Source organism: Suncus etruscus, chromosome 6 (genome assembly GCF_024139225.1).
Source record: "Suncus etruscus isolate mSunEtr1 chromosome 6, mSunEtr1.pri.cur, whole genome shotgun sequence".
In the NCBI taxonomy this organism is placed as follows: Eukaryota; Metazoa; Chordata; class Mammalia; order Eulipotyphla; family Soricidae; genus Suncus; species Suncus etruscus.
In genome coordinates, this window is record NC_064853.1 from 13,156,809 (window position 1) to 13,183,578 (window position 26,770).

At 44.0% G+C, this 26,770-nt stretch overlaps 1 protein-coding gene across 1 annotated transcript in view; it reads right to left on the bottom strand.

Moving 5' to 3' along the window:
* The window catches only part of AK4 (adenylate kinase 4), a 78,978-nt gene that overhangs the window by 9,948 nt on the left and 42,260 nt on the right, over window positions 1-26,770 (bottom strand). The window contains exon 3 of the mRNA XM_049774418.1: window positions 17,327-17,446. Coding sequence (XP_049630375.1) covers window positions 17,327-17,446 — 120 coding nt within the window. The remainder of the gene's footprint in view (window positions 1-17,326; window positions 17,447-26,770) is intronic.

Sequence of the window (26,770 nt, forward strand, 5' to 3'; positions counted from 1 at the left end):
CCCTATTTTGGAGATAACAAGAGTCTTGTTCCCCTCTTGGCCCATCACAAGTGTGGAAGCAGCAAGTATTCACCCTGGGTCTGCGCAGACCAGAGACATCCAAAGGTGACCCCTTAACAGTGAGTTGAAATTAATCAGCCTTGGAATTGGAGTGAAAGCACAGTGGTAGAGCATTTGCATGGCAAGTGATGACCTGGGAAAGACTCAAGCTTGATCCCTAGCATTCCATATAGTTCCCTGAGCCTGCCAGGAGCGATTTCTGAGCACAGAGCCAGGAGTAACCCCTGAGCACTGCCGAGTGTGGCCCCAAAACAACAACAACAACAACAAAAAGAAATTAATCAACCTTAAAATCAGGGGGGTTTGTGGAGTGGGGTTTGATTTTGTGGCCACACCCTGTGGTGCTTGGAGCCTTGCTCCTAGCTCTGTGCTCCAGGAGGGGCTCAGAGAACCATATGTAGTATAAAGGATGAAGTTGGTTAAATTCAAGTTGGCCACATGCACGGCAAATACATTAACCCATATCCTATCTCTCTGGCCTCTCAAAAACATGGTTTGAGGGGCGACTATACTATATCTCTGGCCTTCAACCCAGAATTTCTACTTCTTGCCACTATCTGAATGATCTCAAAACATTATTTCAAAAAGACACATGCATTATTGCAGTACTCTTCACAGTGGCCAAGATCTGAAAACAGTACAAATATCCAAGAACAGACAGTGTATAAAGAAATTGGGGACTCTACACACACCAGGGCTGTAAGAAAACATAAAACAATGTGATTTACAGCCAGCTTGATGAAACTGAGAGTATTATGATGAGTAAAGGTCAGTCAGGAGGAGAGAAATACATACATAATCTCTTAGGGGCTGGCAATATAGTACAGAAGTTAAGGCATTCACCTAGCATGCAACCAACTTCAATTCCAATTCAATCCACAGCACCACCATGGTTCCCCTAAGCCTACCAGGAATGAGCTCTCAGTACAATTGGGTGTAGCCCCAAACAAAATAAATAAAAATTTAAAATGCACGTGTGGGCCGGAGCTTATAGCACAGTGGGGAGGGCATTTGTCTTGCATATGGCCAGCATCATCCCAGATGGTCTCCCACACCAACCAGGAGTAATTTCTGAATGCAGGGCCAGGAGTAACTCCTGAGTGCCACTCGGTGTGGCTCAAAACCCCCCTCCCCCCCAAAAAAAAAACAAACAAACTCACTTGTGGAATATAAAGAAACATTGGAGGGGGCTGGAAAGATAGCACAGAAGAAGTCTGCCTTGCACGCGGCTGACCCAGGACAGACCCAAGTTTGATTCCTGGCATCTTATATGGTCCCCAGAACCTGTCAGGAGTGATTTCTGAGCACAGAGCCAGGAGTAACCCTGAGCGCTGCTGCCAGTGTGGCCCAAAAAGCTTAAAAAAAAAAAAGAAAAAAGAAACATTGGGAGAGAGTAATAAATGGTCAAAGGCAATAGAAACTGAGATTTTGGGGCCAAAGCAATAAGGAGTTTGCCTTGCACATGGCTGACCCAGGACAAACCTAGGTTCAGTCCCCGGCATCCCATATGGTTTCCTGACTCAGAAACAATTTCTGAGTGCATAGCCAGTAGTAACCCCTGAGTACTACTGGATGAGGCCTAAAAAACAAAACAAAACAAAAAAAAACCTGAAACTATCTATACAGAATTTAAACAGCATGTAATCAAAAAGCCAGCAGGTGGCTGGAAGAAGACTGAGACAATGAAGGATAAAATGGACATACTGGAAGAGTATGTAGTGTTGAAATCTTGTCCTTAACAGTACTGTGAATCATGGTGCTTCAAATTTAAAAATTAATTTGTATAACTCCTAAATAAGGACCAGAAGGCAGCTCAAGGGGCTAAACACAGGCAGGAGGCCCAGGGTGGATTTCCAGTACAAGATTCCCTGAGCAACTAGAAGTGACCGCACCACTCCCATCCCAGCACTGCAGGCTGTGGTCCCTGAAGAAAAATAATTATCTTAAAGTTCCACGATATATTAACATCAAGTCAGTCTAGGATAACACAAGCTAATGTTCTCTAAAGTCTATCTCAATATAATAAAATAGTGGAACTTTATGAAGATATAATACATAAGATGCAAGTTAGTCATCTAGCATGCACAGCTTAGTGGTTTCTTATAGTCTAATCAAGAGATTCATAAAAATAAAGAGTTGGATGGGGCAGGTGAGGTGGTGCTAGAGGTAAGGTGTCTGGCCTTGCAAGCGCTAGTCAAGGAAGGACCGTGGTTCGATCCCCTGGCATCCCATATGGTCCCCCCAAGCCAGGGGCAATTTCTGAGCACTTAGCCAGGAGTAACCCCTGAGCATCAAACAGATGTGGCCTAAAAAGAACCAAAAAAAAAAAAAAATAGTTGGTAATAGGTTAAAAAAAAAAGAAAAAACACAGCAGACTCCACACAAAGAATGAATTTTAAATGTTAGTAAAATTCATCTTCAAACTGTATGTAATTGTACCCTGTCTTTGCCATCAACATCACCTCAGTCAAAGCAATTATGGGGCTGGGGCAGTGGTGCAAGTAGTAGGGCATTTGCTTTGCACATGCTGACCTAGGATGAACCATGATTCACTCCCCTGGCATCCCATATGGTCCCCCAAGCCAGGAGCAATTTCTGAGTGCTTAGCCAGGAGTAACCCCTGAGCGTCACCAGGTGTGGCCCAAAAAATAAAAATTATGTTCACAAATATAACACCAAAGAAGTCTGACAAATGAAAGCAATAGAAGAATATGCCTAATAGAGGCTGGAGAGATGATAGTTCAGGGATAGGCACTTGCCTTGTATGCACACTGCCCAGGTTCGATCTCTGGTACCACATATGGTCTCCCAAGCCTTCCTTCACTAGGAGGGATCCCAGGACACAAAACCAGGAGTAAGCTCTGTGCAAATGCCAGGTGGTGTCCCCAACATCAAAACAAAAAGAGAAAATGCATAACAAATTTCAACCAAAAAAAAAAAAGTCACAAAAATCACCAGCGCAGGGGCCGGGTAGGTGGCGCTGGAGGTAAGGTGTCTGCCTTGCAAGCGCTAGCCAAGGAAGGACCTCGGTTCGATCCCCCGGCGTCCCATATGGTCCCCCCAAGCCAGGGGCGATTTCTGAGCGCTTAGCCAGGAGTAACCCCTGAGCGTCAAACGGGTGTGGCCCAAAAACCAAAAAAAAAAAAAAAATCACCAGCGCGGTACAGGACAGCAGATTAATCCTTATAGCTGTCAAGAGAGGGGCCAGAGCGATAGCACAGTGGGTAGGGCATTTACCATGCAAGTAGCTGACCCAGGTTTGATCCTCAGCATCCTATATGGTCCCAGAGCCTGCCAGGAGCAATTTCTGAGTACAGAGCCAGGAGGAACCCCTGAGCACCACCAGGTATGGCCCAAAAATCAAACCACAAACAACAACAAAAAAAAAACTGTCAAGAAAGCTCTTTTCAAAATCTGAAATGTCAATTAAACAGTAACTTCAAATTCCTAATTGTGACAAAGAAGGGTTTTAGAGTGAGCAATCATTCCTTTGGGTTCACTTTAGCTGCTGTTGTTACAGTTGATTAGAAAGAAACACTTTAAAGATGTCAAGCATGATACCATTCTTATACATTTCTAAAAGATGGTTTCCCTTGTCATGCTGCTGATTTATGACTAATGGAATTTGAGGTGATCTGCTGCTTTTCCTTACATTTTTCTACATGGATGGATTTTCATTTTATTTGGGGTTTGGGGATCTTACTCACTGATGTTCAGAGACTACGCCTGGTTCTGTTCTCCTAAGTGGCACCGAAAAGTGCTCAGGAGACCAAATGTAGTACCAGGGATTTCAGGCTGGAGTCATATCTACAAGTAAGTGCATTTTCCTCATCTACTATCTCTCTGGCTGGTTTCCTTTTCATGGATTTGGTTTTGGTTTTTGAGCTATACCTACGTACATAAGCTCAGGGCTTATGTATTATCATACATGTGTGTCAAACGTAGGTCAGCTGCATACCTTACCTGCTATATTATCTCGGGCTCCTGGCCTCTCTATTCCTTTTTTGTTGAGTTTCAAGTTTGGGGGGGGGTGTCATACCTGGTGGTGCTCAGAGGTTACTCCTGACTCTGCTCAGAAATCACTCCTGCAGGCTTGGGGGACCATATGGGATGCTTGGGATTAAACCTGGGTCGCTAGGGTATAAGGCAGGGGTCTCAAACTCAATTTACCTGGGGGCCGCAGGAGGCAAAGTCAGATGAGGTAAAGCTGCATAAGGGATTTCGCAAAAAAAAAAAAAGTCCTCAAACGTCATTATTAACAGTTTTAATTATTTCTTCTGAACATGAATAGAACATTGAGTGAAGATCATGAGCAGTTCTTCTGAACATGGCATCTTTTGCCTATTCCTTGCTGCCAGAGCCTTGACAGTGCTTCTTCTCACAAATCTGAACCACATTTGGCTTTAGAGAGGAAGCAGTTGAGACCCTCAGTATGGCTTGAAGATGATCATCATTGTACTTTGACTTATTGAAATTCAATGTGGAGAATAACTTTTCACACAAATATGTACTCCCAAAAAGGCACATGGTGCGCTTGAACATTCGGGAAAGCTCAGGGAAGTTGGGGGGGGGGGATTCTCTCAAAAATTGTCCATGCATTTCTGCTTTTCCACTAATCTCCCTGAATTTTGGCTTTGAGATCAGAGTTGCATTACAGGTCAATGAGCTTCATTTGAAGCACAGGAGGAACATCTTGCACATCAAAGCAAAAGGGGTCCACAAAAATTTGGAAAGTGGCTCTATGCTTTTTGAAGTCTGCAAATCTGTGATGAAATTCCTTCTCTAGCTTAAAAATAGCATCAACATATTTATCACCACTGAATGGTATGCCTGCATCCACAAGTTCCTTGCATGCTGGGAAATGGCAAAGGTTTGTCTGAGAGAGCTGGGATTTCCATAACACAAGTTTTGTGGAGAATGCTCTCATGTTGTCATAGGCAGCACTGATAAGCTGCCCCGGGCCTTGTAGCATCTTGTTTAGTACATTCAGCTTATGTGTGATGTCAACAAGAAAAGCTAAGTCCATGAGCCATTTGTGATCACTCAACTCAGAAACAGCATTCCCATCCTTCTCCATGAAGGCTTTCACTTCTCTCAACTCAAAAAATCTTTTCAGGACATTTCCCATGCTGAGCCAATGTACCTCGGTGAAATAGAGCACATTTCCATATTCTGACTCCATTTCCTCTAAAAAAGCATGGAACCTCCTGTGCTTTAATCCCCTAGATCTGATTTGGTTGATGCATTTCACAACAACAGACATCACATTGTCACATGGCAGGCATTTACTGCAAAGGGCCTGCTGATGGATAATGCAGTGAAGAGCAATGACCTTCTCTACATCCTCCTCTTCAAGTTTTTTTTGAACAAGTGCCACCAGTCCATTTTTCCTCCCTGTCATCAATGGCGCTGTATCGGTTATTATTCCAACAAACCTCTTCCATGGCAAACCTGCATTCTCAATGGGATCACACAGATGCCGAAATATCTCATTAGCGGTGGTCTGGCCATGCATTGGAATTATTGTGAGCAGCTCCTCTGTCAATTCAAAATTGCGATCAACACCACGGACATAAATTGTGAGCTACGCAGTGTCTGTTATATCTGTGCCCTTGTCAAGAGCAACTGAGTATGCATCAAAACATTTGGCTTTCTCACACAGTTGATAATAAATGTCACTTGACATGTCAGAAATGCACTCTGCCACAGTGTTGGCAGAAAGGCTGATTTTGCTAAACTGACCTTTCTTTTCCGGACAGATAATACTTGCAGTCTGTAACATGCATTTTTAACAAACTCTCCCTCTGTGAATGGTTTCCCTGACTTAGCAATCATCTCACTAACCATGTAACTAGCTTCGACTGATGCAACATTCTCTTTGATTGCTTTCTTGAAGAAATCTTGTTGCCTCATTAGACATGCTTTAAGACTGGCAACCTGCTTGGCTCTCTCATTTCCTTGATATTTTGCACATTCCTCAAAATATTTAGTTGAATAATGCCATTTCAAGTTGTATTCCTTGTGCACTGCAACTTTCTCTGAGCAAATAAGACATGTGGGGATGCCCCTGTGCTCAACAAAGAAATACTGCGTCTCCCACTTTTCCTGAAATTGTCTGTGCTCGTCATCAATCTTTCTCTTCACTGCAGGCTTTGATGAAGTCATGATGAAGGTATGACAAAATCTAATTCTGTAATAAACTTCTCTCCCTTCTCTTCCTTAGGCATCCGATAATGCAAAGGACTGCAGGCAGGAGCAGCAGAAATGACATCTGCGCTAGGCGCAAAGTATTCGCAATTATTCGCTTACTGAATATTCGCAATAAAAATCGCATTAGTAAGAAAAAATCGCAAAAAATCGCATTAAACATTTGCATACCCCGAATGGAACTCCTCGGGGTATGCAAATGTTTAATGCGATTTTTTTTCTTACTAATGCGATTTTTATTGCGATTATTCGGTAAGCAAATAACCGCGAATACTGCGATATTTGAAGGCCGGCCGCGGGCCACAAAATGTACTGAGGGCCGCAAACAGCCCACGGGACGCGAGTTTGAGACCCCTGGTATAAGGCAAACACAGTACCCACTGTGCTATTGCTCCAGCCTACTTCTATTCCTTTATAAAGTATAAAAATCTAAAATGAAGCTCTCTGGGGCCAGAGCGATAGCACAATAGTAGGGCATTTGCCTTGCATGCAGCTGACCCAGGACAGATGCTGGTTCGATCCCTGGCATCCCATATGACCCCCTGATCCAGGAGTAATTTCTGAGCACAGAGCCAGGAGTAATTCTGAGCACCACCGAATGTAACCCAAAAATCCAAAGCAAAACAAAACAAAAATAAATTAATAAAATGAAGCTCTCTGTATTTTTCACCCTCCTTTCTTTTTTTATCCTAGTCAATTTGCTTAGCTTTCCAAAGTTTTTGATTATATAGGATAATCAGCAGCACTGAATATTGCTTTTTGCTTTTAACTCCTCTAGCATAGAAGATTTAATGGGGAGATATTGGAGAAGGGTGCCTGTTTCACATGGGGCCAGCCCAGGTTCAGTCCCTCATATGTCATAGTAACACCTGCAGGCAGAATTGACCTCTAGAAGTACAGAGCCTGGAATAAGCTCTGATCAGAGCTGAGTGTTGGGGGGTGGGGGTAATTAATAAAAAATAAAAAATAAATGGTTTAGGGAGCCAGAGTGATAGCACAGTGGGGAGGATGTTTGACATGCATGAAACCAACCCAGGTTCAATCTCATGCATCCCATATGGCCCCCAAGCCTGCCAGAAGTAATTTCTGAGTGCAAAGCCAGAAGTAACCCCTGAGTGCTGCTGGGTGTGGCCCCAAAACAAACAAACAGTTTACTGGAAAATGAGTGATTTCATTTAGTTATACTTTTCCCCAAACATACTTATTTTACAAAGGAATAATAAGATGATATATATTATAATGATATATTTTATTAAACTGCTTGGTAGATTACTAATGCCTCTATCAATCTCTTAGTAACCTGCTTACTTAACACTGACAAGAATTAACACATCCTTAAGATCCATTTGGCCTGGACCGGAGAGATAGCATGGAGGTAAGGCGTTTGCCTTTCATGCAGGAGGTCATTGGTTCGAATCCCAGCGTCCCATATGGTCTCCCGTGTCTGCCAGGAGCAATTTCTGAGCCTGGAGCCAGGAATAACCCCTGAGCACTGCCAGGTGTGACCCAAAAACCACACACACACACACACACACACACACACAAAATCCATTTGGCCATGTTTCACAAACTCCACTAAAAGTACCTGTCTGGAGGCCGGAGTGATAGCACAGTGAGTAGGGTATTTGCCTGGCAAGTGGTCAAGCCAGGTTTAATCCCTGGCATTTGATCCCCCAAGTACCACCAGGAGTGATTCCTGAGAACAAAGTCAAGAATAACCACTGAGGGAGCTGGAGTGATAGCATGGAGGTAGGGTGTTTGCCTTACATCCAGAAGGACGATGGTTTGAATTCTGGCATCTATATGGGACCCCAGGCCTGTCAGGGGCAATTTCTAAACACAGAGCCAGGAGTAACCCCTGAGCGCTGCCATGTGTGACCCAAAAAGCAAAAAAAAAAAAAAAAAAAGAATAATGACTGAGCCCTTCTGGATGTGACCCCAAAAATAAATAAAACCAAAACATAAAATCCACTGTGTGATTTTTTGGGCCAGTCCTGGCACACTTGTGCCACAGGCCCATTTCAGGGTGGATCAGAGAATCCGAGATAGCTGACTTTGCTAGTTCAGGTCTACCCAGCTGTGTGATTCACTTTTGCTTCAAAAGTTTAAGCTTTCTGGGGATGGAGAGATAGCACAGTGGGAGAGCATTTGCCTTGCACTCAGCCGATTCAGGATAGACAGTGGTTTGAATCCTGGCATCCGCTATGTTCCCTCAAGCCAGAAGAAATTTCTGAGTGCAGAACCAGGAGTAACCTCTAAACACTGCGGGGTATGACCTAAAAACAAACAAACAAAAACAAAAACAAAAAATCCAAGCTTTCCACCACATTACTGTTCTTTTTAGTGGCTCTTTATGCATATGTATGGAATCACTGATTCTGTTTTAACTGAATTTGGAGGTGCACCTGACAGTGCTCAGGGACCATCCAAGTACTGGGAAAAAGGGGACAGGGTGGAGGGGGTTACTCCTTGCAATGTTTCCCAGGGATGCAACTGGTGCCTACATTAAACCCACTGAGTGATCTCTCTGTTCCCCAGTTTTGTTATTAATCTACCAAAGTTCATCTCAGATACCTTGGATGAAGCTTTGCAATGAAATCTGTTAATGTGTCCAACTTCCAAATCACCCAACTTCATGTTCTCTGAACATTAACAATTATGGCTTTATCCCATACCCTACTTTATAAAATTCCAATTAAACAGCAACTACAATTGGCTAATGAATCTGCTTGGACAATCCAAGTCCTGCCTCAAGAAAGTATTGTGTATATATATATATATATTAAAAGTATTTCTAAATTTCCATTTTGGGACTTTTTTGTGTGTGATGATGGAGACCACATAAATTTCTTTTTATCCTAGTTTATATATATATACACATATTTATATATATCGGGGGCTCCATACCATACAAGCACCCCCCAAAATGTGGAAAGGCAAGTACCTTACATACTGTACTCTAGCTCTAATCTAGTTAATCTTAAAATGTGAGTTGAAAGAAAACTAAAAATGAAGTTGTTTACTGTTTCAAATGCTGTTTCAAATTTTATTTTAATCTCCTCCTTATTTATGTTTTAATATTAACCCTGATGCTTCTTTAACTCTCTGCTTTAACCTTTGTTCTTCTCATTTTTCCATCATCCTTTGCTCCTATTTTTTGGGTCTAAACTATCTATGTATTTAGGGGCTGGAGTGGTGGTGCAGCATCCCATATGGTCCCAGGAGCGATTTCTGAACACGTATCCAGGAGTAACCCCTGAGTGTACTGAGTATGGCCCAAAAACCAAAAAAATAAAATAAAATAAACTATCTATGTATTTACATATTTAGGACTTCAAAGCATGACCCACTGTTTAATGTTTATATACCTTTGCATTTCCCTGGTCTTGAATTTTCTTTACTTCCTGGTGTCCCTCTTCCCAGGATACCTTCCCAAAAGTTGCCTCCTTCACCCCCCAAAATAATCTCTTTTTATTTTAATTTGTTAAGCTTTATTGATTGATTGATTGGTTTGGGGCCATACCCAGCAGCACTCAAGAGTCACTCCTGGCTCTGCACTCAGAAATCATCCTCAGCAGGGCAGATCATATGGGATATCAGAAATCAAACTGGGTTCCTCCCAGGTTGGCCGCATGCATGGCAAATGCCCCACTGCTGTGCTATCTCTCCAGCCCCCCAAATAGTCTTCTTTCTGTCACCTCTCACCTTTTGCCTTCTCTATGGCCCAATACTGATGTCACTCAATGTAGGAATTGCTTTCCCTGGACTATAAAGTCAAAAGTGTGTAATTCTTCCCTAGAGGGACCCACACTGAGATGAGAAGAACAAATAAAATATGTAAAATACTCAATTTGTCATTTTTATTTTTGAACCAAGTTTTTCTAGGGTGTGTTCAAATGTCCATGTGCTTATTTACACACAGCCCAAAAAGATGCCTCCATGTTAGGCCCTGGTGATGCTCTGGAAGCAGAATAAATAAAAGTCAGAAATATTGCTCCTCATCTCTGGGCAGTGGGCAGATGCATTGGGAAGAAAATTGACAGCAGTTGAGACAAAGGGCAGCAGCACAGGAAACAGTCAACCAAAGGAGTAGAGTTGCATGATTTTACTGTAGAGCTGAGCCACAAACTTTGAGCTCAGAATGAACACAAAATGTTAGGACGTTAGGTAGGGCCAGAGTGAAAGTACAATGGCTAGAACATTTGTCATGCAAGCAACTGATCTGGGTTCTATCCGCAGCACCCCATATAGTCCCTCTTTGTCCCACCAAGAGTGATTCCTGAGTGACCAGAGCCAGAAATAAGCCCTGAGAACTGCTAGTTGTGGCCCCCAAAATATACACAAGAACACACACACACACACACACACACACACACACACACACACACACACACAAGCAGGAAAAATCAGAGACTAGAAACTTAGTTCATAGGGCTGAAGAACAGGTGTAGGACCTGCCTTGCATGTGGCTGACCCAAGTTCAATTTCCTGGCACTGCATATGGTCCTTGGAGCACTGCCAGGAACGATATCTCCAAACCACCACTACCACCACCACCCCCCAAAAAAAGTTTAAAAAAAATGGGCTGAGGGCCGGAGAGAGCACAGCGGTAAGGTGTTTGCCTTGCAAGCAGAAGAACGGTGGTTCGAATCCCAGCATCCCATATGGTCCCCCGAGCCTGCCAGGGGCGATTTCTGAGCATAGAGCCAAAAGTAGCCCCTGAGCACTGCTGGGTATGACCCAAAAACCAAAAAGAAAAAAAAAATTGGGCTGGAGAAATAACACAGTGGTAGGGTGTTTGTTTTCCACTCGTCCAACCCTGGATAGACCCCATTCGATTCCTGGCATCCCATATGGTCCCAGTGCCTGCCAGAAATGACTACTGAGTGCAGAGCCAGGCGTAACCCCTGAAAGCCACTTGGTGTAACCCAAAAACAAAAAACAAAAGCAAAAAACACAAAAACAAAAACTCAATTGGTCTCGATTTGAGTCACAGACATCAAAGCTAAGCTAACCTACTTGCCACACTTAAGTGTAACTGCAAAGGAAAGAATAACCACTAGTTAATTAGTAGATGACTGGAGATGGTCGGGTCCTGCTCAATCAAATTATGGGACTGAGCTATTTCAGCATAAACCCTGATTTCTTGCTTCACAAATACTTACTTGGAACCTGAACAAATTTATGTGATCACTTAGGACCATTAACAAAGGAATAGCCAACCACAGCTTCAATGGCATCCACAGCTAGACATAAAGTCTGGCCAGACTATGTGCTTTGGATAAGATATAACCAGCTATAACCAAAGAAGCTGGGAGTATGCTAAGCTCCCAGGCAGCCACCACCGAATGCCTTCATCACCTAACTCCTCTGAGGAGCCATCTTATCCTCTGGATCAAGCACTATTGTTCTGTGGACAAAACACTGCTCTCAGGTCTCAATGAAAGTAGATTGAGACTATATCTCTCACTGACACCTCACCCTCATGGGTCTTGTGATCTCATCTCTCCCTGTGTAGCAGCCGAGGGATTGCTGAGTCCACACACATCCATCTACCAAGAACATTCAAACGCTTAGCAATCACGTTACAAAGTGCCATTCGCCATCATTCTCAGGTTTTATACTTGCTCTTTTCAAGAATATAATCAAGGGGGCCAGAGTGATAGCACAGTGGTAAGGCATTTGCCTTATATGTAGCCAACTGACCCGGTTCGATCCCTGGCATCCCATAGAACCTTCTGCGAGCCTGCGAGGAGCAATTTGTGAGCTTGGAGACAGGAGTAACCCCTGAGCGTCACGGGTGTGGTACTCCCCCCCCCAAAAAAAAATTAATAATAGAATCAAGATTGTTTTAAAACACAAAGATGTATGAATTGAGGGGGGAAAAGACTTTAAAAAGGGCCTCTCTGGTTATCGAAAATGTTTTTCAGCCAACTCAAGCTAACAAATAATCATCGGTCTCTCCTAAAATACAAGCACAGTACACAAATACCTTTACAAATTCTACTTTCAAAACACTACATTTAATAAAATGATAAGCCCATAAGAAAATAACATCATTTAAGGACTGCAGGTAGGATGTTTGCTTTGCAAGCAGACAACCTGGGTTTGATCCCTGGCATCCTACAAGGTCCCTAAGCCCCTTCAGGAGTGATTTCTGAGTGCAGAGTCAGAAGCCAGAAGATGTGGCCAAAAAACAACCCCCATAAAAAAACAAATAAGATATACGATTATTGACTCATATGCAGACATGTTGCCCATTGGGGTATAATACTCTTCAGAGGTCTGATTTGGAAAGAAAAACCGTGGAGGGCAAGTCCCTTATGGTTGAATAATTTGGAAAGGCTTAGCTACCAATTGGCTTCACATACATCCACCTACCTTTTTCTTAGTGACCATGGGGCTCTGTGTGAGCATGAAAGCTAGAATACATACCTCAGCCAACTCTCAGGGAACACACATTTATTCATTCATCCATCCTTTCTTTCTTCCCTCCCTCCCTCCCTTCTTCCCTTCCTCCCTTCCTCCCTTCCTCCCTCCCTTCCTCCCTTCCTTCCCTTTTCTCATAATTCTCTACAGAGAGCACCACTTAGCATACAGCATACTCAAAACTAAACAAAAGGCCAGAAACTAATCAATGGCTGCTTCTAAAGATCCATGTCCCCGTTTTTAAACCCTTCACACACATGATTAACACATCAGCATGTTCTCAAAATCAGCTGAAAAGTGCACTGTGAAGCCAAGATGGTGCTGAAGTGCTTTTATCAAGGGCTTAACTGATCAGACCTCAGAGCACTTGTGGGTCCCGCCTCTGTACCAGCCCTACATTCACTGCCCCCCTGCCTTCGTCCTTGGCTTTCATCCCCAGCACGGTTCCCACCCACTATTTGCCAGAAGTTACTAGTCTAGAGCCATATGAAGCAATGATGAGTTACTTATCAGCAGAATTTTTGACTTGACCTTTCCCCATTCAATTACCTTTCACACCTTCATCAGGTACATCCCTGCAAAGAACAGGCCCAGGAAGAAAGAGTGAAAACCACATACAAACCTAGGCCTTTCAGGAGCCCCCTCTCTCTTTTTTTGAATGCCCAACACTTTATTTAAACATGGGATTCACAAAATTGCTCATATTACAACTGTTTTAGGAATTCAATATGCCAATACCAATCCCACCCCCAGTGTGACCTTCCCTCCACCAATATCCACTTACCCGCCTATTCCCCATTAGTAGGCACAAAATAATCTACTTTAGGGGCCAGAGCAATAGCACATTGAGTAGGGCATTTGCCTTGGACGCAGCCAACCTAGGTTCAATCCCCAGCATCCCATATGATCCCCTGAGCCTTCCAGGAGTGATTTCTGAGTACAGACCAGGTGTAAACCCTAAGTATGGTTGGGTGTGGCCCAAAAATGAATGAATGAATGAATGAACGAATGAATGAAATTATCTTTATATTGCTTGTTACCACATTATCTCATGATGATGTTACAAAAGCCATTGTCTGAAGATTTGCTAGCTGTTGGGTTCTGGATAAGCCTCCTATGCTAGTGATTTCACTCACTGAGCTTAGTGGTGGTCTACACAACTTTTCCATCTCAGCTGTTGCAGGCACCTTTCTCTTTGGCACATGGATCAGCCCCAGAGCTTTAAAGAAAACACACTCACTGAAAAAAGTGACCAGACGGGTGTTCAAAGAGAAACATAGAGGCAAAATTAGTTTGGAGACTGACGTATTTGACTTAAAAAAAAAAAACCAGGCCAGTGAGGTGATGTCAAAGGAGTCATTCACCCCACAAAGCTACAGCAATGGCAAAACATTGAAATGCTCCACCAAACATTCCAAAACTGAACGGGCTTTTCAACTTTGCTTGGCAAATATTTTGCAAGTTATTTTTAAACACTGTATACAGTCACCCTCCAAAAAAAAAATTTCTATCTAGATCTTGCATATCAAGTATAACAGATAAAAAAATTTAATACTGGGGCCAGATAGATAGTACAGTAGATAAGGCACTTGCCTTGTAAGCAGCTGACCCAGGTTCAATCTCTGGCATCTCATATGGTCCCCTAAGAACTGTCAGGAGTCAGGAGTGAGTACAGAGCCAAGAATAATTCCTAGCATTACTGGGTGTGGCTCAGAGGAAAAAAATTAATACTTAAATAGCCCTAACAGATTGGGTTGAGCTCATGCTTTGGTCCCTGACACTGTACTGTCCCCTGAGCACCATCAGCAACAACACTGGAGCACAGTAGCCCCTGAGCATTACCAGGTATGGTCCAAAAAAAATTAAACTAATAGTGGGGAGGGGGGAAGGGGGGGAGGGGGAGTTCTAGAACAAAAAAATAAAGAAAGAAAAATAAAAGAAATTAGTTCTGGAGGTGCTAGAGGACCAAATGGGATGTTGGGGATCAAACCTGGGTTAGTGGTATGCAAGACAAATGCCTTACCCACTGTATTATTATTCCAACCCCTAAGCTGATAATTTTGTTTGTTTGTTTTTGGACCACACCCAGCAGTGCTTAGAGGTTACTCCTGGCTCTGTGCTCAGAAATTGCTTCTGACAGGCTCAGGAGACCATATGGGGTGCTGGGGATTGAACCAAGGTCAGTCCCGGGTCTATCACTATGCTATCATTCTGGTCCATAAGATGATAAGATGGGGAAGGGGGGCCATTGATGGTGAGAATGTTGCACTGATGAAGGGGGGGTGTTCTGCTTATGACTGAAACCCAACTATAATCATGCTTGTAATCATGGTGCTTAAATAAAGATTACAAAAAATAATAATAATTTTAAGCACATCTGACCAGGGAGAGGGTAATGTCCCTGAACATGGGTGGAGGAAAGGGGGCTCTCGGGTAAGGACTGTGGTTTTGGAATGGCTTATCTTTGAAATATTTGATTAATAGTATTATAAATGTCCTTACTTCAGAAAAATGGTGACAAATTAGAAATTAACAAATACATTGAGCCGGAGAGATAGCACAGTGGTCGGGCATTTGCCTTGCACATGGCCAGCCCAGGACAGACCTCGGTTCGATTCCTGGTTTCCCATATGGTCTCCTGAGCCTGCCAGGAGCAATTTCTGAGTGCAGAGCCAGGAGTAACATTTGAGCACCAGGTATAACCCAAAAACTCCCCCCCAAAAAAGAAACTAACAAATACATACACATAAACTGCACACTTTAGTCAACACTGACACTGACTCCCATGCCCACATCTATCTGTCACATATGGGAATTCAGAGCTCAGGAGAAACACCGGATAGCTTCAAGGTAGGGCAATTTCTGACTTGTCTCTCCAGGCTAACCCACAGTCAACTCTCTCCAGTTCCTGGCTCCAGTTTCACAGAGTAAAATAAGGAGCACATTACGTAAACAAAAGAAAAAAATTATTTTGCAATGAAACACAGGCCATTACAGGCAAATCTCATCCTCTGTCTTCCGTGATCCTTCAGAGCTGTGAATGACTGCCTGGTATTTTTTGTTTGTTTGTTTGTTTGTTTTGTTTTTGTTTTTGTTTTTTGTTTTTTTGGTTTTTGCATCACACCCGGCAGTGCTCAGGAGTTACTCCTGACTTGATGCTCAGAAATCGCCCTTGGCAGGCACAGGGGACCATATAGGATGCAGGGATTCAAACTGTCCTTCTGCATGAAAGGCAAATACTTTACCTCCATATTATCTCTCCGGTCCCGACTCTGCCTGTTTTTGTTTAACTACACCAAGAAGCTTGCACTTCAGGAATGAGACAAGCCAGTCTCTCCAGTGCTCAGGGGATACTCAAACAAAATAAAATTATATTGCTTCTGGCAGTATCTGAGAACTAAGTGGTGCTCAGATCAAACTGGGGGTTCCCACACACAAATCATGAATATTAGCTCTTGGAGCTACCTCCCTGGTCCCCATATATCTCCTTTAATAAACCCCAAAATTTATACTCAGCCGAGTAGAAGATTCTCATGTTGTTGTTGTATTCTCTTTTTAGCTTTTGGGTCACACTCAGTGGTGCCAAGGCTTATTCCTGTCTCTGTGCTCAGGGATCCCTTCTGGTGAGACTCAAGAATTAATAGGGTACCGGAAGTCAAACTCAGGTCAGCTGTGTGCAAGGCAAGCACCCAACATGCTATACTATTGCTACAGCTCCTTGTATTCTTTCATTTTTATTCATTTTTCTTTGGGTTTGTGCTTGGGGACGAAACATGAAGGGTCTGTGCTCTGCCACTGAAATGATCCCTTTAAAAACAGATCACATGTATGTAGAGTCTAATGTGTGTGAGAGGCTGGGCAACAGACATCCCAAAACTAGAATCCTAATTCTGTAAGACATCCCTATGATATCAACTCAATTCAAGAAGTTTATTTGGGAAGGACAAAGCATGCTTTGCATGTGGTCAACCCGAGTTCATTCCTAGCATTGCATATGGTCCCCTAGCCTGCCAGGAGTGATCCCTGAGCACAGCCAGGTATAGCCAAAAAACAAACATACCAAAAAAAAAAAAAACCCCACCAAAACCATAAAAGGTTATTGCTTGTTTACTGGGGTGGTTTCCCTACATCTAGCAGGACTTGGGGGCTACTCCCACCTCTGTGCTCAGGGGACCATATAAAGAACCAGGATCATCTGGGCCAACTGTATACAAGACAAGTGTAGTTATCTCTGTACCTCATTGAACAAAAATTATTTTATTTAAAACTTAAGAATAGTTCTCTAGAGGCCAGAGTGATAGTACGTGATAGGGAGTTTGCCTTGCATGTGGCCAATTCAGGTTCAATTTCCAGCATCCCATATGGTTTTCACCCCCCACCCCCAGTCTGCCAAGAGTGACTCCTGAGCACAGAGCCAGGAGTAACCCCTGAGTGCTACAGGTGTGACCTCAACACACAGCCCCCCAAAAAAGACTGGCCAGATTCATGGTGGGTTTCTACTATGCTATCAAAAGAAATGCCTAAGGGGCTAAAGAAAAAAAAGCATCAAACGAACTCAATACAGCACTGAGGAATATACCAAGGACCACGACGGCCTCTCCCCAGAGACTCGAACCAGGGTCCCACTCACCATCCAGCAGCCAGTGCTCATCACGCCGGTTCTCTAGCTCCAGCATCATGAGTCTCGTGATCACATGGTCGGGAACCAACAGTCCTTTCTCAATGTACTGCTTGGCCATATCACCAACCTCTGTTAAAGAGAGGGAGACACTCAGCAAAGCTTCCTGCAAACCCACTCTCCCCTGGCACTTCTGTGCCAACCCAGTGGGCCAGCAAGGGTCAACTTCCATGGTACATTAAAAATGGAGGAACTGGGGCCGGGCGGTGGCGCTAGAGGTAAGGTGCCTGCCTTGCCTGCGCTAGCCTAGGACGGACTGCGGTTCGATCCCCTGGCGTCCCATATGGTCCCCCAAGACAGGAGTGACTTCTGAGCGCATAGCCAGGAGTAACCCCTGAGCGTCACCGGGTGTGGCCCAAAAACAAAAAAACAAACAAAAAAAAATGGAGGAACTGTCCCCCAGATGATGACCTGGAAAGAGCAGGTCCCAGGCTGATAACCAGAGACATGTTATTCCGTTCCAATAATAGGACAACAGGAACTCAGATATGTGCAGAGTGGCAGGACCAGGGACATAGCAGAAGCATAGCCCGAGGTAGGTGGGGGTGGTGAGGCACCAGGGAGGAGATAAAGCATGGGGGGCTTAGGAATGTCTAAGGAGCAACACAGTTGTTAAAGCATAAAGTGGCCTGTTACCTCTCTAATCTGAAGAGCTCTGTGAGGGAGGAGGGATGGCCCAGAGTTAAGCCTAAGAGTAACCACTAATCATAGGAAGATGGCTCCTCTCTTTGTGCTGTCTTTCCCTATCTCTGGAGTGGTATCTTGGAAGCTTTAGCCTCTAGGTGAATCCTCAAAGCAATTGCTCTAAGGGTGGTTTGGGAACAGGATGGATCCAACATCAGCCTTAGCTGGGGCAGGGACAGTTGGGTTTTCTGTTTTAGGGGATCTCATCTGACAGTATTCAGGACTTACTCCTGGTTCTCTGCCCACAGTTCACCCCTGTTAGGGCTCAGAGGGCCATATGAGATAGCAGGAATCAAAACTGGAATTGGTGGCTTATAAGACAAACAGATGCTCTACCCACTTTACTGTCACACTGGCTCAGAAAAGCTTTTAGAAATAGTCATTTTCTGAATATTGCTTTCTCTCTAGACAGCAGTGAGCTATCCCACTTGTTCCCCGAAAGAATTATCAGGGGGGGAAACAAGTTAACAGAGTAATCTCTAGAAATAAAACAGAAGTACAAAAAAAGATGTAGGGGTTGGAGCGGTAGGGTGTTTGCCTTACACGCACTAACCTAGGACTGACCATGGTTTGATCCCCTGGCATCCCATATGGGCCCCCAAGCCAAGAGCAATTTCTGAGTGCATAGCCAGGAGTGACCCCTGAGCATCACCAGGTGTGGCCCTAAACCCCCCCCAAAAAAATTAATAATATAAATGAGGAAAAAATCAGAATTAAAAAAAAATCAAAGTTGGGGGCTAGAAAGATAGTGCAGTGGATAGATGTTTGCATTGCATGGATCGACCCAGGTTCCATCCCGGCATCCCATCTGGTCCCCTGAGCACTGACAGAAATAATTCCTATGTGCAGAGCCAGGAGTAAACCCTGAACATTGCCAGGTGTGGCCCAAAAACAAAACAAACAAACAAAATCAAACTTAGGTGCAGGGAAAGAGTGCCGGAGCCTCCCAGAAGTTTCTCTTTGTTTTTGCTGATACTGGGAACAAAACCACATCAAGGCACCACTGAGTCCCATCCCTGCCCCAGCCCACCTCCTGCCACCCCAACCTCACAGGTTCCTCATGACAAGAAAAACATGCTCCAGTAGAGAGATCATGGTACATGCAGCTAAAGGAAGCAGAGGGGGATCAATCATTCTCTTTAGAGACTGAAAAGGTTCCCCCACCTTCTAGAAAGAATGCCAGGTCAGACAAAGAGTCACTCATCTTTATTTTGATGAGCCTCACCACAAGCAGATGGTATCCTGCTGGCACAGCTGAAAAAGCAACTTGGTATCATCAGTGGATGGCCAAGTTCCTAGGCGGACTAGGAACAACTTTTTTTCTTCTATCTTAATTTTAAGTAATTTGGGACAAGAGGGGTTTAGGATATACCTGCTAGTGTTCACCTCCTGCATGCAAAAATTATATCCTCCAATCCACTGAGCAATTTCCCTGGGCCCTCAAATAATTTCTTGCATGTCTAATTGTGTGTTGGTTTCAGTAGAACAAATCAGCTTTTTTGTGTTTTTAAACAAAGATGAGGTGGTCTGCGCTCCAGGGAACTGCTAATGAATCATTAAGAAAGAGCCACATTCTTCACAGGTCAACCACATTTTTGTAAAAACATCACCCAGAACTAAATTGCTATGAGAATCAGTCACTCTAGTTTACCCGAAATTTATGCAGCCTCTCCCATGCCCCTGCCCTCAAAAATCTGCACCCGAACTAAGGGCCAGAGAGAAAGTATAGCAATGGGGCACTTGTCTTGCACATGGGTGACCCAGTTTTGATCCCTGGTACCCCAAATGATCCCATGAGCCTGCCAGAAATTATCCCTGAACACAGAGCCAAGAATAAGCCCTGAGCCTCACTGAATGGCATGGGCCCAAACCAAGTAATTTTTAAATAAAAATGAAAAGAAATGATTCACTTGGAAAAGAAAATACCAAATGAAGGATACAGCAATTTACCATAACTTGATGGCAAGGCATTATCTTATGGGCCAGAGAGATAGCACAACAGTAGGGCATTTGCCTTGCACTCAGCCGACCCAGGACAGATGGTGGTTTGAATCCTGGCATCCCATATTGTCCACCAAGCCTGCCAGGAGTGACTTCTGAGTGTAAAGCCAGGAGTAAGCCCTGAGTGCCACTGGGTATGACCCAAAAGCAAACAAACAAAAAAAGATATTATCTTATTCTATCCCTAGGGCTCAGGGATATAGTTTGATATATAGTTTGGTGGAATAACACGTGTGTTGTGTGTCTGAAGTCCTGGGTGTGATTCTAGGAACCACCAAAAGGAAATAGAAACCTGGGATTATGGGGCCTGAGCAATAGAACAGTGGCAAAGCATTTGTTTTGCACACGGCCGACCCGGGATGGACCCAGGTTCAGTTCCTGGCATTCCATATGATCGCTGGAGCCTGCCAGGAGTGGTTTCAAAGCACAGAGCCAGGAAAAAAGAAAAATAAATCTGGGATTAGTCTTATACATAGAATGAAAAGCAGCATGTGGGGCTAGAGAGATAGTACAGTAGATAAGACACTTGCCTTGCATGCAGCCAACCCTGGTTTCATCCCCAGCACTCTATATAGCCTTCGAGTCCTGCCAGGCATGATTCCTGGGTTCAAAGTGAGGAAATAAGCCTTGTGCACTGCTGAAATGTGACCCCAAGCCAAAAAATACATAAATAAAAAGAAAATATATGACTGCCTCGGTAAGAATACGTAGAAGTGTTTTAAAACCTCTATTTCAGAGACTGGGCTACATTATCCTTGTTTAAAGGCCTTCCTATAGGATGGATAGTAATGGCATTAGGATTTATTAGGCTGAATAATTTATGAAGAACAATATCACAAATGATGCCCCATACATCTCTGACTATCTCCGGGAGATGAGCCAGTATGCACCTCCCTTCAACAGCTCAAACTTGTAACATCCGGAATGACTTTGCAGGCTGAGGGTGGTGTGGAGGGCTAGAGTACACTCTTACACATATGTAGGATGCCCTGAGTGTGATTTCTAGCACTACACAGCCCCTTAAACAAACCAGGAGTAGCCCCTTCCCCCTAGCTACACAGCATGAGATTGCAAAAAATAATAATAGATAACAAACAAAATTGGCTCTTTCCTCCATTCTGTTCCAGCCCAAAGTCTGTGCCTGAGCCAATAGCATCCTTTTTCTCTGATGTTCCCTCAGATTAGACACCAGCTGTCTCCGGATTCTTCATGTCGCTGGTTCTTTGTATCTGACTGAACACGAAGTTCTTGACATTCGACTGACGCAGAGGCTCTTAGTTGATGAAGAGCCCAGCAGAGAAAGACCGTGGCAGAGCAAGCTGTGCCAGGAGGGAGAGACCAGGACTGCCGAGGCTGCCATGGCAACGGGAGTGGGCAGCTCTCAGGAACAACTCATGGCTAAGAAACAGGGTGTTATGGTCCAAATCCAACTGAGTCATCTTCAGAACCAAGACGACACCTGACCCCAGACGCAAAAAGCCAGAACAGACCTCAGATCTCCTGGCTGTGATCATAACCAGTCCTTTCCCTGCATGGATTCTGACAGCTACAAAAATCAAACCTGCGTGCAAGGAAGATCAATTGAGGCCATCTTCCTAGCAGGAAAAACACCCTAACTCTGCCACTAAGCTCCAGGAGAAAAATAATGGTCACAGATACTTCCCAGGTTGCCCTGTCTAGTTTGATGCCTCTGTGGCCTTCTAAGAAAGTGGATTGGGACAGGGGGACTTGATTCCCCTTTCTACATGAACTACAGAAGCCCAGTGCCATTCCCTATACCCTGACAGAACAGATCCAGCTTCCCACATTAATAACCATATCAAACTTACAAGCCACCAAATTTGTTTCAGATCTAGAATTCCTGGATGCCTCAATATCTGTAGCACTGCAGGAAATCTGATGGAAGAGTTACATAGAGAGAAATTTATGCCAAGCTCAGTGAACCTAAATGTCAACACAGAATGTTTCATTAGCACCAATCACAGCCCAGAAAATCTTTAACTTAGGTGACACCATGGAGAGATAGAACAATCATTTCAAATTGACCTGGTAGTTTTAAGATTTGTTCATTCCAGTTGCCTTTGTGCTGTAAAAAGCAATATGAAGTAACTTTACATTAAGACCATAAATGTCAACACCATTATAAACTCTCAATTATAATAAAACATTTTATCAAAATTACTGTTAGGGTATTTTGCACATCACTCAACCTAAAAAATAATGCTGAAAAAAAAAATAATGCTGGGGCCAGAATGATAACACAGCAGTAGGACATTTGCCTTGCACTCGAACAACCCAGAACAGACCAGGGTTCAATCTCTGGCATCCCTTATGGTCCCAAGAGTCTGCCAGGAGCAATTTCTGAGCACAGAGCCAGGAGTAACTCCTGAGTGCTGCTGGGTGTGACCCAAACCCCATTCCCCAAAAAAAGGATAATGCTATCATCTAAATCAGAAGCAGGGATCTTTTTCCTGCCAAGACTCATGTGGCAGAAAATGTCACTTATGATACAGGTCCTATGATACAGGCAGACAGGTCTCAGCAGAAATAGCCATGTCCATGGTGGACCATGATGCCAGATCAAGTGACCCCCGGTCCTTCTGAGTCCCTGGGAGTTTTCAATTCTTCATTCTACTTCTAAGCAGCATCCATAAAGTCCTTCAGCCACATCAGCCATCCCCAGCTCTGCAGTAACAGGTGGTCCATCTCATTAAGAACAAACCCATTCCTACCTGGGTCTGCAAATTATACTGATCAGATTATATTGATCCCTTTCTCATCTCCCTGTTCACAGCCTGTGCTCCATGCACCTGGAGACCCTGAGTGAGCATGTACCCACTGAGGGATGGTATAGCCTTTACAACCCCCCCTCCCCCCACCCTCACCTCCACCCCCACCCCAGCTAGGACCACATTCCCCCCCCCATACTTCACACAGGCCAAGATTTGCATTCATTTGGGTCTCTGATTAGGGACAGAATCTGCATTCTATTAAAACTGCACAAGGGGGGCCGGAGAGATCGCATGGAAGTAAGGTGTTTGCCTTACATGCAGAAGGACAGTGGTTCGAATCCGGTATCCCATATGGTCCCCTGTGCCCGCCAGGAGCGATTTCTGAGCTTGGAGCCAGGAATAACCCCTGAGCGCTGCCAGATGTGACCATAAAACAAACAAACAAAACTGCACAAGGGGTCTTGCTCTTTTAAGCTCTGGTTCTTGCTTGCTTGTTTTTTGGATTTCAGGGCAACACCTGAAGGTGCTCAGGGCTTAATCCTGGCTCTGCACTAAGGACTTACTCCAGCTGGTGTTCTGGGACCATACAGGATGCTAGCTCAAATCCAGGTCGGCTGCATGCAGGGCAAGCACCTTCGTTATCTGCTGTACTATCACTCCAGCCCCATCAAGCTTGGGTTCTCCCTTGAATCTCTCATCTCTCTTCTTTCTCTCCCCACCCCACCACGTATTACTCTCTTTCATCCCCCACTCTTTAAGTAAATTTTTTCCAATAAAAGCTATCATTGTATCATTGTACTAAAAGATAAAAAAGAATCCAGCAGTCCATATGGTCCCCTGAGCACCACCAGATGTAGCCCCCAAATTAAAAAAAAATTGCACAAGGACAAACACATACACACACCACCCACTAATCTCTTATCTTGCTTTGCACTGTTTTGTTTTGTTTTTTTTTTTTTTAATTCCAGATCTTCCTTGAAAGCCAAAGCCATAACACTGCAGGAAGGGCATTTACCTTGCATGCAGCCAACCTGGGTTCGATTCCTGGCATCCCAACACTGCCAAGAGTAATAATTCCTGAGTGCAGATCCAGGAATAACCCCTGAGCAGTCAGATGTGACCCCAAATTCAAAAATAAAACTACCTCAAAAACAAAAATAAATCAGACTCCAGATCTTCCATATACATATATAAGTATGTACTAAAGCCATCTTTTATTTAATTGAAGTGATGTTTTATAAAAAGAACATGTAAGTTAGCACACCCCACACCCAGACCAGAGTATCTCTCCAATGCAATCCACGGGACCATATTACTTTTATTCTCTCTCTCCCTCTCTCTCTCTCTCTCTCTCTCTCTCCCTCCCTCCCTCCCTCCCTCCCTCCCTCCCTCCCTCCCTCCCTCTCTCTCTCTCTCTCTCTCTCTCTCTCTCTCTCTCTCTCTCTCTCTCACACACACACACACACACACACCTCTACCTCTCAGTTCTATCAGGGGACTGTTTTGGTTTTTTTTGTTTTTTTTTTTTTTGGTTTTTCTTTGCTTTGTTCTCAGGTATCCCCTGATAACCAGAAACAGAGTGCCCTTGTGCCGAAGTTTTTGTGCCTCTGCGCCCCCTCCCCCCCAATGCCTGGCACCTCAACCCTTCATCTCCACCTGGAAAATGGATAGAGAACTGGGCCTTGAGACAGTGCTTGCAACCTCACCCTCCCACCCTACCCCACCATCACCCCAGCTGTCCTCTTGGGTTCACCCAAGCCCTGCAAGCAGAAAACCAACTCAGTTACTACCCCACTATGCCTTCCTCACCCTTTTTTTTCCCCAAACTTAAAAATAGAAATTAAATGTTGCACCAGGTTTACAGGTTGTTAAGAGAATTCATTAATCAAACCCCAACACCAAGTCCTTGAAAATGCGAAAGAGGGGCCGGCGAGGTGGTACTACAGGTAAGGTTAGGGTTAGGGTTAGCCAAGAAAGGACCGTGGTCCGATCCCCCGGTGTACCATATGGTCCCCCAAAGCCAGGGGCAATTTCTGAGCACTTAGCCAGGAGTAACCCCTGAGCATCAAACAGGTGTGGCCCGAAAAACCAAAAAAAAAAAAAAAAGCGAATGAAAAACGGTCTACTCTATGAGTGAGGCCATCCGGTATTTCTCCTTCCCTCGGATTTATTTTGCTTCGCATGACTCCAGTTCCATCCATGCTATCTCATTCTGCACCGGGCTATTTTTTCTAGCAGCTGAACAGTCATTTCACATCTTCTTTTCCACTCATCCAGCATCAGGCACTTGGGTATTTTCAAATAGCCCTACAAGTAATGTAGCTGTGCAGATGTGGTTTTATGCACTAGTGTTCTTCTGTGCTCTTTGATTTGGGGTCATAACCAGCGGTGCTCAGGAGCTTTTCCTAGCTCTGTGCTCAAGGGTGATTCTTGGCAGTACTCAAAGGGACCATTTATAACACTAAGGTTACACAAATGGGGTCGTGGCAATGCAGCTCCATGCAAATGTCTTACCTCCAATACTTCCTCTGCATCCCGTTTCTGTGTTGGTTGGTTGTGGGACCACAACTAAAGGTGCTTGGTGACTGTATGATACCAGATTCAAACTTGGGACTCCAGCATACAAAACCTATATATACTCCAGTGTCAGAGCAATAGTAAAATTGGTAGGGCACTTGCCTTGTATGTAGCAGACCCAAGTTCCATCCCTGGCACTCCATATGGCCCCTCACCCAAGCCCATCCAGAGTAATCCCTTAACACAGAGCCAGGAGTAAACCTTGAGTACAGCTGGGTATGACCCAAAAAGGAAGCAAACAAATAAACAACAATCCAAAAAAATAAACAACCTACACTTCAACCCATTCTTAGGAGAGGAATTACTGGGCAATAGAGTAGCCCTAATTTTTTTGTTTTGTTTTGTTTTGTTTTGGGTCACACCCAGTGGCATTCAAGGTTTATTCCTGGCTCTGCACTCAGAAGTCATTCCTAGAAGGCTCGGGGGACCATATGGGATGCTGGGATTCGAACCTGGTCCTTCCTGTGTTGGTCACGTGCAAGGCAAACACCTTACCGCTGTGCTATCAACGAGTAGCCCTATTTCGATTCATTTTAGAACTGTTTCTACTGATGCTAAATTAGCTTAACCACAAACAGTGAATAAGATTCCTATTCCCCCATAGCCATATGCTTTGGCTTATGACCTTTCTGATGCTTTCAAGACAATGTGAGTATGGAACATTGTGATTTGCATCTCTCTAGTTCTAAGTGATAGCAATGCTCCATGCTTATACCTTCCTTAGTCCAAGCATGTTTAAGTTCCTCATTTCCCCTTTGCTTTTTCGCTTTGGGTGTTGGAGTTTAGTTTTGTTTGTTTGTTTTTTGCTGCAATGCAGCAGTGATTGGGGGGGCTGCTTCTGGTTCTATGCTCAGAGGTCGATCTTGGTGGTGCTTGGGGGACAATATGTAGTGCTGGGAACTGAACCAGGGTCAGCCACATGCAAAGCAAAGGCCTTAACCTCTGCTCTATCTCTCCAGTTTTGTCCCTGTTTTTTGATGTTTTGTTTTTCAATGTTTATGTTATTCCGTTTTGTGAGTTCTTTATAGAAAGTGGACATTAGCCAGATGGCATAGTGATATCTATTCCCATTTAGTAAAATGTCTTCAATTTAGTGGCATTGGCAGGGAATGGGGATTGTTTTACAGTGCAGAAACTTTCGTTTTGATGCAATCTATCTATTTATTACTGTGTTTCTATTGCAGCTGGAGCCAAATTGTCTAAAGACATCAGATTTGAAAACTAAGAATGTCAGATCTATATTTCCTGTTTTTTCCTGTGTTTTATGACTTGGAGTCTAGCATCAAGGCCTTCATCCATTTGGAACTAACTTTTGGGTACAGTATGAGACAAGGATCTAGTTTCTTTTGCAGATATCATCCTGCTTTCCTAGCACCATTTATCAAGAATACTTTCCTTTCAT